This window comes from Strigops habroptila, chromosome 9, assembly GCF_004027225.2.
Source record: "Strigops habroptila isolate Jane chromosome 9, bStrHab1.2.pri, whole genome shotgun sequence".
NCBI lineage: Eukaryota > Metazoa > Chordata > Aves > Psittaciformes > Psittacidae > Strigops > Strigops habroptila.
In genome coordinates, this window is record NC_044285.2 from 39,972,099 (window position 1) to 39,984,480 (window position 12,382).

The 12,382-nt window shown below is 36.4% G+C and overlaps 1 protein-coding gene across 8 annotated transcripts in view; it reads left to right on the forward strand.

Moving 5' to 3' along the window:
• DIAPH2 (diaphanous related formin 2) overlaps nt 1-12,382 on the forward strand; it is a 233,921-nt gene that overhangs the window by 67,848 nt on the left and 153,691 nt on the right. For all 8 annotated transcript variants that reach the window (XM_030498240.1, XM_030498235.1, XM_030498237.1 and 5 more), the window contains 2 exons: nt 9,121-9,222; nt 10,677-10,771. In XM_030498240.1, coding sequence (XP_030354100.1) covers nt 9,121-9,222; nt 10,677-10,771 — 197 coding nt within the window. The remainder of the gene's footprint in view (nt 1-9,120; nt 9,223-10,676; nt 10,772-12,382) is intronic.

Below are 12,382 nucleotides of genomic sequence, written 5' to 3' on the forward strand. Positions count from 1 at the left end.
CACAGATAAAAAGCTGATAATTTTGTAGAGTTATTGCATTGCTTATTAATGGTCTCTAAAGGATGTGAAGGTGAAATTACAGTGTTGTATATTCTGTAAGTGTTGTGTCTTGTTTAGTTGCAAGAAACTGAAAATTCTCTAAATCTTAATTCTTCTAAGAGAAACATCATTTGTTTTTCCATTCTGTAAGTGGGAATATAATTACTTTAGAATACTATTACAGACTAATTTCCCAGCTTGAGGAGGCAGGTGAATAAGAAATTTATGGCTTAAAGGCTTTCTAAAAGCATGGAGTCCACCTGGTAGACTGGCTGATTCTTATGAGTCAGTATGGAATTATCCCTAAATTGCATATTCTGAAGGATAGTATGCCTGGCATAAGTTTTGAGGCTTTCCTTTTGATGTTCTTTTGTTCTTGTATTTAAGACATTTGCATTATTAGCAGTGAGATGCTGCCGCCTTAACGAATCATTTTAGGCCTATTTTGCTTATGTTGGTAATATAAAGGTCAGCAAAGCATAGGTTACATTTGCTAAATTTAGAATATACTGTGGATTCTGTATGCATATATACTTAAAATATGCTGAGTTGAATACTGAAACCTGACTATGCTGGTGAAGGTGAGACTGGTAGCTTGTGTTTCTGGGCTATTTTTAGTCTGTTACAACGCAAGTGGCTTAATTTAGTACCCTGGCAGGTCCCCTGAGACTAATCCTGTAGTGTGGAAGTAATTTATCTTTTACCTCGTGAAGGCAGATAATCATTGCACATGTATTCAGCAAGCACCTGGGTGTTTTCAATGCACTTTGAGGTACACGGACCCTGAGAAAGCTTTTTCAAGGTAAATCTGTTTTAAAGCAGCAGTAGCATACACAGCCATACTCAGCTGTCTTCAGGCCGGTGATCCTGGTATTTTCTCTTCAGCAGGTGACAGCAGATGCCTAGGCAAAAAAATATATGTTAACTAAAATACATTAAATATCTGTCTCTTTGTGTACATAGAATAAACTAAATAGTGATACTTCCTAGCTTCCAACAATTGACAGGTTTCTTTTCTAAGGCAGAGGTCACATCTTTATACATCGTCAAGTCTTCATTGTGTTTTGTCTTCAGTGAATTTGGGCTCTTGTAGCATTCATAACCTGTGGCATTCATCTCTGTATTTCAACCAAATGTGTACTTTTCCAGTGTTTCAATCCTGCTGTTCGCAGGATTGCGTCTTCCTGGTTTATTGCCTCCTTTTTCTGTCATTGGAAGTCTCATTAATAACTAATTCGTATTTGCTTTCTCTGTGTTTTCAAAGACCACAGAAGGGAAGACTAAAATTGTACATAACACAAAACACAAAGTAATACCTCATTGAGTGATGGCTGCTATCCAATAAGTATGAGTTGATCTACCCCACTTGCTGGGGGGACACGCCTTATGGCTTTGGTTATCCCAAATGGATATGGAATCATCATGTTTTTAGAGAGTTACATTAGTATGCAAGAAACGTTTCACTGTCACAGTATATTGAAACTATTGGGATGACCTTCGTTAGAGTGATCATTAGTCAGAATGATTGTGATGTGGAAAGATGCAATATATCTTCCCTGTGACATGTGGTGTGGCAGTTCCTGTTCCAAACGAATCACTTCACTCTAATGTGTCTGGTTAAAACCATAAGTAATTTTAATCCAAGGTTGTGATAGCTGTATTCTTGTGACTGACATATAGCAAAAATATTTGTGCCCACATCTGATGAGGTTGAAAGGTATGCTTGTGACACATTAAAGGCAACTAATGAGATTTATTTGATACTGTCCACGACAAGGCCACAATTTCGACCATTTGTTAATGGAAAAATAATTTCTCAAAGTTTTATAAATAAGGATAGAAGTTGCTCTTTGTATTTATCAACTATCAAAGCTGTGATTACCAGTCAGCTTCAAAGGGCACTGCTTACTGCTTATGGAAATTGATGGAATCTATTAAGACAGATAATTTCCCAGTTCTTTTTAATATTCTCTTTTCCCCCTGTGAAGTTATGCTCTGGACCTGATGCTTGTGAAAGCATCCCATTGAGTTCAATATATAACAATAAATACCAATAAATTCTCTAAATTAGCAGGAGAATATAATTCTTTTTACTAAACATTAAATCAAATTTCTTAAGCATGAGGTCAATGCAAATGTAGAATTGTGTATTTCACTGTGTAGGTCACAGCATATAACAAGGACGTACCACATTAAACTTAAAAAAACTAGTATGTCTTAAAGCTGCTAAACAAATTGAAGGTTTGGGGATTTAGATATGTGCAAGTGAAACAATTTTTTAAGCATGTTTGTTTAAAACCTTGAAGGTGGAGAAATACTTCAAAAAGGGAAGGAGTATCGGAATGTGAATTTGGAGATGTGTATTTTACTCAGTGTTTAAATATTTAGTCAGGAGCTTTAAATATCAAATATCACAGTGAAAGAGGAAAAGAAATCTATTTAACACCAATATCTACTTGACTGTAGAAAGGAGTTTTTGGGTCTTGGGATCTTTTTTTAAGCTTCATTATTTCTAAAATTCCTTTGGAAATGTGATGCACATAAGTGTGTTTAATGGCAAAGATGTGCCTTATACAAGCCTAATCAAGAGGAACAATAGCTGAAGTATTCATTTAAAAGACTTTTATTTACTAGACTTGTCATACTAATAACAGAAAATGAGTTTATTAGAATCCTGATAAAATATTATATCAGTTTTTTGACTTTTTTTTTACTTTGAGGTTTTGGGGTTTTTTTTGTTTGAGTCTTGGTACTTCTGCTGTTGAAAGCTGTATGGATAACAGACATATCAGAGTCTGGAGAAGAATTCTAGCTATTTTATCTCGCAGTTCTGTGGTGGTGATGACCTGGTCTCAGAGGAAAAATAACTGGGAAACTGGAAATACTATTGTAGGCAGCATATTATTATTATAGGCAAATGTCTTCTCTGACACATAACTTATTATATTACTTCTAAAATGCATTGACTGGTCTCTTCAGTCATTAGTCAAGCACTAATACATAGGCAGAAAGGACATGTAATGTCTTGGTGCCAAGCAAAACCTGCCAAGGGTAAGCATCTCTTTGGAACAAAACCCAGCGCGACCGTGTTCAGCATCGCAAATGTTGAAGCAGTGGCAAAGGCAGAAACGGGATGGACAACGTTGAGGCTTTCTTCTGTATAAATATTCATGGAGGGAATGTGAGAGAAGAGTTCATGAAAAAGGTGACTAGCTTTTATTCCAGCTTCTTACAGCACATCGTACAACACAGCTAAGTAGGCCCGTTGAGGATATTTTCAGTTTAATCACTGTGTGCTTGCTGCAGTTTGATTTCTAATGTTCAGAAGGAGTACTTGCATGTATTTCTGTGACATTTGAATGCCATGAATTGTTAATGTTTTCTTACTGTCTTTCAGCAAAAGCAGCATCTTTTGCATTGGTCTTTAGCAGGGTAAATAGAAGGGGGCAAAATCACTTGCGTGGTTTGTTTGTGGCTTTTTTTGTTGCTATTTATTTATTTTTCAAATAGACTGTTTGTGGCCCAGGCATCTACTTGATTTCAGGCTGTTGGTGGAAAACTGAAAGCAACTGCAATCTGGAGTGCTTAATTAAGTACACTTTAGCCGTACGACTTCACTGCACAAGTTCCTGATGCAGCTTTTCAAATTGCACTTGAAAATTAGACTTGTTACAACTATTCTAGGGCAATTTTGAAAGAACAAGAAATATTTCATGTAGTCATTAAATATGGTGGTCAACTGTAATAACAATCCATTGTATTATAAGAAAAAGATAATAGGAATATAGATCCTCTGCTATTTTTTGACAAAACTAATTTGTAAAACAAAGTTATGACTTCTTTTTTCTTCCACAGAGCATCATCTGTTGGGTTGATGTCACTTCCTTCAGCTTGATTACATTAATTAGGCAAAAAGCATGCAAGAGGTTCCATGGTTTTTCCCCTGTCAGTTCTGTTTTTTTATCTTGAGAACTCAAACTAAGATCCACTTTCAGCTCAATCACTTGCTTGGAACAGAATTCTCTCTTTTCTTTTCTTTTTTTTCAGTGCTGTACCAGGTATTTAGCTCTTCTGCCTGGAGAAAGGACAGAATGACAGCAGGAGTGCTTAATTAATTTTACTGCAGGAATTGATAACTGACTGATTTTAGGTGAACAGAAAAACAGCGCAGGTGGTATTGGGAATAAACATGAGATCCCACAGCTTAACTTTTTGCCTCCTATACTCCTATACTAGCCATAGATCTTCTTTCAGCTAAAGGGGATAATAAAGCAATTAATTTCCTTTGTATATTTACTTTTGTTGCCAAATACTTGAAAATGCAATTGGTAAGCCACTTGCCAGGTGGAAATAAGTTGAAATTACTCATTCTTTTTCCATCACAATATGAGGTGTGTGTTCTTTGTGGGTACAGACTTGACAGAAATTGGTGATTAAGGCTCAGGTTCGGGTAGGCTGAAGTTCACCTCAGTCTCTGCTTTCTCCACACTGTAATTCTATGTACTCTGTTTTACCTCCTTTAATTTTCGTCTTCATCATATTCATGACTGGCAGTTTGTACTGCTAATTCTTTGTTAAAATTATTCACTGCTTATTTGAAAAAGAAAGAACTTTAGTATAAAGTGGACATTTCGGCTCAGAGTAAAATGCTTTAACAGCTCCAAAGAAATAAAATTCTATATATCTCTAAAAATTAGTCATGATAACTTTTAGTGCCATTCAGTAGCTATATTAATGACCAGGTTTTAAATGGTGATTTTCAAGAGCTGTGTGTGCTTCCTTTCTTTGCTACACAAGTACAAAAGTACTGATGGTAGAAATCTTTTCTTAATTATGTCTCTGAAGTATTTCAACATGTTTGTGTATGTTCTTTGCCATGATTATCATTAGTCTTGTTTAATGTATCCTAAACTTATATTTTTGTTTAGTGTTGTCAGTTTTCCTTTAGATCCTAAATGGGTTTCAAGCAGTGCACTTTCTATGGGATTAAATTAGTTCCCAGCTGAAGGTATCACTGAAGGTACACACTTGAGCTGCACATGCATTGCATAATGGAAGATGAACAGAAAACAATCCCTTGCAGCATGTTGCATCAGCTTTTTCCCTCCAACACTGATAAACAAATATGTTGTTACTAACAAAATAGAACTGTAAACTAAGTTTAAAAAAGAAAAAGGGAAAAGTAGGTTACATACTGCTGGTGTTGAGATCTGTGTTTTCTGGTCTTCGAAGAGACATCTGCGTGTGCTAAAACTACCTTTCCCCCTTCTGCTTTATAATATCGGCTCCCTTTCCCTTTCCCTCTCCTGTCTGCTTGAGGTAAGTGGTAAAGAAAAGTAAATCCAACCAAAACACATTCTGTCTACTGGTTTAACCAGTGTGAGATAATTATACATTAGTGGGTATTTTGTCACTTCAATGACTGCTGATTGATTGGGTTTTTAAGTGCTTGCTTTTTTCTTCTTCCCAACTGAATGGGGAAATAGTTTTAAACAATCAAGAGTATATTTTTCTCCATTTCTTCAAAACAAAAGCCTCACACACATAGGTGCGCCTGTTTGTGTGTATGTGTCTGTGTATATATATGTATTCCAGATAAGACCAGATTTCAATCTACATACATTTCTGTGAAAAGGGATTAGCTTTCAAGAAGAAACAGAGGAATGTAGGTAGGGGATTTAAAAATGCTTTGCGTCAGCACAACAGACGTGCATTAGCATTGTCACAGACAGTGATTGAGGTGATCTGAAATACAAGAGGACAACCTGACAGGACCTTTCGAGTCTGAACTTTACTCTGCTGGTACACATGATTCTTTCACGTGGTGAGAAAATACTTGGGCTTCTCTTACTGAGAATTTGTGAAGTAGAGAGATATTGATCCCTTTGGCAAAGAGTGACTTGCTAGAGTACATTAGTGGACAGGCTTAACCACTTGTTGGAGGGTTCAGCTATTGTTCCAGGGCTGTTAATGCAGTGGAGGGCTGACACAAACTTGGTTAGTGAATATGTTCTGGGAGGTGAAACAGGTGAACCATGAAAGGATGAATTTGGATCAAGACTTGTTTAAAATGGGGAAAAGCTCATTGTGTTCTGAAAGAAAAGGCAAACTGAGGAAGCATGCTTGGAGGTGGATGGCTAGCGCAGCCACAGTTGGGCAGGAGATGGACCCTATGGAATTAAGTTTCATACTTGGAGAGCTGCTCTGTTCAGTGTCCTATTGCTTAGCTGGTTGTTGTGGTTAGGACATAAGGAAATTTCCCATCTGCTATACCCTTTTCCTAAAATATGACCATCTTCGTTATGGAACCGTGGGTAATACTGTCACTAGCTCTAGGTACTGGCTGTCAGACTTGATGGTTTAAAAAACCAGCTGATCTAAGTTGGTGCCGTTATCAAAGTGCTGTAATGAATAATCACAGCACTAGACTTTCAAGTCATACAGATGCTTCAGCTTCCAGATTGATAACTTTTTTGCGTGTGTCTTGCTTTTTTGAGCTGCCCTATGTTGACTGCTATGAAATCCTTTTTTCTCTTCTCTCTCTGGTTCTGTGGCATCAAACAAATAAGCATGTCTTGTCTTTAAATAGGCACTTGTGAAGGGAGGACCTGAAAAAGCTCGGAATGTTGGTCAGCGGTAGTATGTTCTAAAATGTTTCAAGTAGTTTTTTATTTGTGTTTTAAAATTCTCTAAGCTGTGGTCCTGTCACAGTTGCGTCACTGCGAAAATGGACTCGGCGATCAGGTGGAGAGGGCCACTAGCAGAAGAGGGAAGAGCATTGCTTTTGATTGCTCTCCTATGCTTAATGTTATCTCAAGCATGGGTCAAACTGTGTGGGGAAATTCTGGTAATTTACTGTCTCTGCCTGCCTGCGTGTTATGTTGGGACTTTGCAGTCACATAAGCATCTGATTCTAGTATTTCTCCATGTATTTTGTGAATTGACGTAAAGCTAACTTAAAGTCTTTGAAGTCTCATGCTTGAAAAGATGAGAGCCTTTGGAAAAAAAACCCATCATCTCTGGTCTGCAAGTTTTAATCTAATGCAGGCATTAAATGTTTATAAAATAGGTGATGGTGTTGCAGCCCTTCAAGGTTAAGCAGGTAAGAGTAGCCATGGTTTGTTATAAAACCTTTGACTGGTCTTTTGTTTAAATGTGGTTACTAGTTTCACAACCACTAGAGGAGTGTGATTGGGAAGCAGGTGGGGAGGGACAGTAATGAAAACTGGTTGTTTGCCCTGTACAGGCAGGGTTACCATCCTGAATCCTGACTGCCCATCCCGTGTGTGTCTCTTTGTATAAAATATTTTGCTTAAAACCTGAACCCCCGTTCAGTTTAAAAACTGAACCAAACCTCTTTTCCTCTTTTGATGATGTAGTAGCTGAGTAATGTATTTCGAGTTAGGCTCTTGTTTGTCTTTAAAGACCCAATCGCGTATGGAAATCCAGGGAGTTTAATTGTTAAACAGAAGATGTTTGGAATAGGTCACTCATCTTGAATCATTTCTCTCACCAGACATAAATCTAGGCTGTTAAGTAGCTTCTGTTCATATAAGAGAACTCATAATGTTTATTACCTTCTCATGGGACAACTAATTTTTAACTCTTGGGGGTTTTTTTGTTTGTTTTGTTGAGCACCTGGTTTTATTTCCTTGTTTAATTGAGAACAATTAGTCATAAGGGTGTGATTACTTCATGGAGTGTTACTTCAGGATTTTAAACAGTAGTTCATGGTGGTTAAAAGGTCAGCGCTGGTGGGAATATAGAGTATTACCCGTTTATTAGCAAGTTGATGTGTAGCTCTCCTTTTACAAGGAAGCTGGTCATATGTAGCTAGGCTTGGAGAATAATGGCAGGGCAAGGGGAGAGCAAGTATTGCATTGTTGTTGAATCGTCTCTTCTGCTCAGCTTTTTCTGCTTTAGGCTTTTTAGAGGTAGCTGAGGATGAGCGAATGATCTTGTCCTAGCTTAGTTAATGCTGGCATAAAAATGCCCAGGGTAAACTAATTATTCAAGTGGTGTAAACCCGGTAGAATTATTTTGTGCCACCTCTTTTCCTAGTGGTAATGTGTATAAGGAGAAAAATAACTGCTTGCTTTGTTTTATTTTTTTCTTTAGAGAGGTTGAAACTGAGGTTTTGGTGTTATTCTTCACACTAAATATTAATATCTCTTCTTAGGAGATACTTGTAATGAAGCTCATGCTGATGAAACTAGTACAGCAAAAAACAATCTCAGAGAAGAAAGGCATATTTAAAACTTCCTCTTAATTTGACTTTGAAGATTTTCAGTTACTTTTGAATGACTTGAAATATTCATGAAGTTTAACGTTAAGCATGAGGATTCTATTCCTTCAGTGCCAAATATGTGGCAATACTTAAAAGGAAATAAATCCTTCTTAATGCGTTTACTTAATTAATACTTAAGAAAATTCAGGGAGAATTAAGTATGTTAAATTATGCAAAAAAATCAGCATATATTTTAAATATCTCAATACCACATTATATATAATTTTAAGTACTGAATGTAAGGCTAGCAATCCTTGCTAATTAAAAATAAATAATATGGTATTTTCTTATTTGGTTTTCCTTTTTACCAGTGACAACATAAATAAATCGTAAAAGCCTACCTTTGCGTAGTGTGATAAATCTCAAATGATTTATGTTACTCGTTGTGGATGAAGAACTGCAAATGGTATTTGAGTTATTTATATTTCAACAGAGGGCACTCACGTGCTTTGAGGTAACACCAAGTCACTGTCGTTTTCACAGTGCTTGGAATAAACTGGAGCTGCAGAAAACAAATTCAGTGGGTTAAAATGTATGAATGTAATTTGGTAGCGCTTGGGGAAAATTGGTCATTGTCATATTAACATTTTCATTTCATGTTCCTGCTAATTTTGTCTCTGTGCTTTGTTTCTGTGGATATTTTACAGTACGTTGAGGCAGTGCATTCATTTTGCCTTGAACTGATTCTAATAGATACATTATTATGGCTTTCTAGCTGAGTTGCTATTAGTCTGTTCAGATTGAACAGTTGTAATAATGAATCAGAATTTAATAAATACTTCTTTTTTCCCCAGCTAAAAAGCCAGTAGAAGAATCAGAAGAAAAGAAAACAGTTCAGTCAAAGAAAAAGATTAAAGAATTAAGAATTTTGGATTCAAAAAGCGCACAAAATTTATGTAAGTGATGTGAAATGCATTAGGTAACTATCTGGCATGTACACAAACGACTTCTAAATGCTCTTTTTTGTTTACATGTGCAATATTCTTTTTCTAAACACAGGCTCATGAACATGAGTCTTAGGCTCAGACATGTTTCACATGCACAGGATTTGAATTCACTATGAAACTTGGGAAAACTTTAAGTCTGCATCATTTTTGTGTGTTACTTTAGTGTTAATGAATTATACGTTTTTGTAACAAAATGTTGATTCTTTCATTAATTGCTTTAGAATGGAAGTATAACTAAAGGATTATCACTGGTTCAGGGAAGGCACAGTGTTGGCAGGTTTTGTGGGTTGGGCTTGAGAGGCCATTCTGAAGGGTTCTCTCTGGTTAGAGCGATGGAGAAATGCAGCTTTGTGGGATTTGAACTTTTAAAGAGAAAAATATTCCAAAAGAGGAGAAGTTGGATGGAAATACTGCTCCTAGAAACTGTAAGGAAAACAACCCCACCTCTTTGTTTTAACTTTCTGCTTCTCTCTTTAATTATGGAGGGAAATCAATCATTAGGAGTAGTACATTCGTTTGTTTGAATTAAAAATACCATAAAATGTCACTAGTTCAACTATGCACGTGGCAAATGAAGTGTGTAAAAACCAAATCTGTGCATTGTTTATTACCACATCCATGAGCACGTTTTCTTAAGCAGAAAATGAACAATGACACAAGTGATATGAAACTTCAAGTTTTGAAAATGTGGATGCAGGGAAATCAGCTGCAGTAGATGGGTTGAATATATACAGCATTTTATTGCAATGGTATGTATATCCATCTGTGTTAGGAATACTTTGTAGTTTACTGGATGAGGCTCTGTTGAGATGTTATAATATCCTGAGATGAAATCGTTTTGAGAACTCCATCTTTGAAGTATATATACATTGCCTCTTGTATAAATTTAGTTATCCTAAAAAGTGGCAGTTAGGATAATTTCCTTATTCCTTTGCCCAGCTCTTCATTATCCCTTTGATTCTTTTTCTAGAATGTCATATAAATATCCCTCAGCCAATTGTAAATGCAGTACAGCTATTCATACATGGTTATGAAAACAAAGAAATGCTTGATAAAGTCTTCAAGTGGCTGAATAAGTCTGTTTAAGTAGTGATGCAGATGTTGCCATTCATGAAAACAGGACTTTATTGCGAGAAATAAGTAACACTCTAGGGAGCAAGGAAGCCTGATTGAACAGTTAAGTGTTGTCATAGTTCCATTTCTTAGAAATGAAATTCATTGGAAGTTGAACTGCAGTAAATAGTGAGCCTCATCTAGCATTTGTTTTATACAGAAAACTTAGTAATAGCGAATCCTCTTATTTGGATCAGGGTAGGATTTTGCAGTTTCTAGAAGTTGAGTCTTTCTTCTTATATAAATTTTTATGACCTTTTGGATCCTAATCATTTATTATTGAATTTCAGCCATATTTTTGGGCTCCTTCCGTTTGCCTTATGAAGAAATAAAAAATATTATCTTAGAGGTTGATGAAGAGAAACTGAGTGAATCCTTGATTCAGGTATGTGAAAATTACTCTGGTTTTGTTCGTAGCTTGTTTTCCATGTAAAAATGTTGTAAAAGTATAAAAGTTCAAGAATACGGTTAGTGTAGGTTTTCCTGGATATCAGCTACAAGTGCAGCAGTTGTTCACTGTGTTGTTTATTTCACTTCTACTTTTGAATATGGTCATACATAGCAGTAACTATCTTTAAAAGACATGGTTAACAAAAGTACTTTTGAATCTCTCAATTCGTGGAGTTTCACTGTCAAAAGGAAATATCTGTTAATTGCAGTTTCTCAAAGGCAAGCATTTCCCAGGTGTAGGCTGGTGGATGATGAAGTTTCAGCAGGCTTCTTGTGGAAACAACTCTGCTTGTCACTAGCGACAGATGAAACTATCTGAATATTTTAGGATACTGCTGCAGCCCAAACCAACATGTGCAAATCAGACCTGCTCTTAAGCTGGTTTGGTCTTATTTTGAGCCCAAAATTTCTCAGCTGGAGAGAAGGAAGTATGGAATACAGCTTCTTTACATCCCTCTCTGACTTCCTCCCAGTAGGAGGAGAGCAATTGCATACACTGCCCCTCATGATCTCTGGGAAGTGACAGAGTGCAAGAGAAACGTGTAAACCTACAATGATGTACAGATGTAGCACACCAATGGTGCTGCTGTTAAATCGGTTTCTTTTAGTAGCATGCACAGATTAAGGTTCTATCTAACATTCTGGCCCTCAGTTTCTCCTGTCCTCCTTCCCTGTCCTCTGCGCCCATGTCGCATTCCCTCCAGGGCTTTGTAAATTAATTTATTCTTCCTTTTTTGGACCTGGAAAATGGTTATTCCAGGGACACTGGGCTAAACTGAGTTGCCACAGTTAGGAAATTTCTAACTTCTTCATATTTTAACATGAATGTTTTTTAATAAAATTACTATGTTGCCAAACATGTGGTGTAAATGGAATTCTATTTACGAAATTAAATTTGGTTGTCCTTGCCTGCAGTTTTCTTGTGTCACCAGGGCCCTCCTGCATATCTGGAGTTTGTTTTTCTTGAGGCTATAAAGGAAGGGTTGCTGTTGTCTCGTACATCTCAAAACTACTGGACTCAACAGCACTACATACTGTTGTATTTTGTCAGTGTCATATTCTAAGATTTACAGTACCTAAAATGTGTTTGGAAATACATATTCTGTATCCAAAATTCTCATTAATATTTCATTTGGGAAGTCTTTGATACTGTTTTTTTTAATTGCTATGGTATAACACTTTTGGAAGTTCCCATTTGATGGGAAACGATTTCCAGTTGGCTTTATTTGATGTGTTTCACTATGGTGTCCTGCTTCAGGCCATGTCAGCATGAAATTGATTTACATTTCTAATATTTATCTGCATTCCTAAAAATATCATCTGTCTCCAGTAAGTATGTCTTCTTACAAAAAACTTATGCATATGATACGTACTAAGTGAAAATAAGTAAGAAGTCCTAAGTGTATGTTTATTGATCAGGGATATCAGATCATTTGACTGAGTAGCCTACAGGATGAGCAAAATAAAAATATCAACAGGGAGGAAAACTCCACCTTGAATACCTCAAACATAGAATAGGAATAGTTTTATATTGGTATAGTTACTT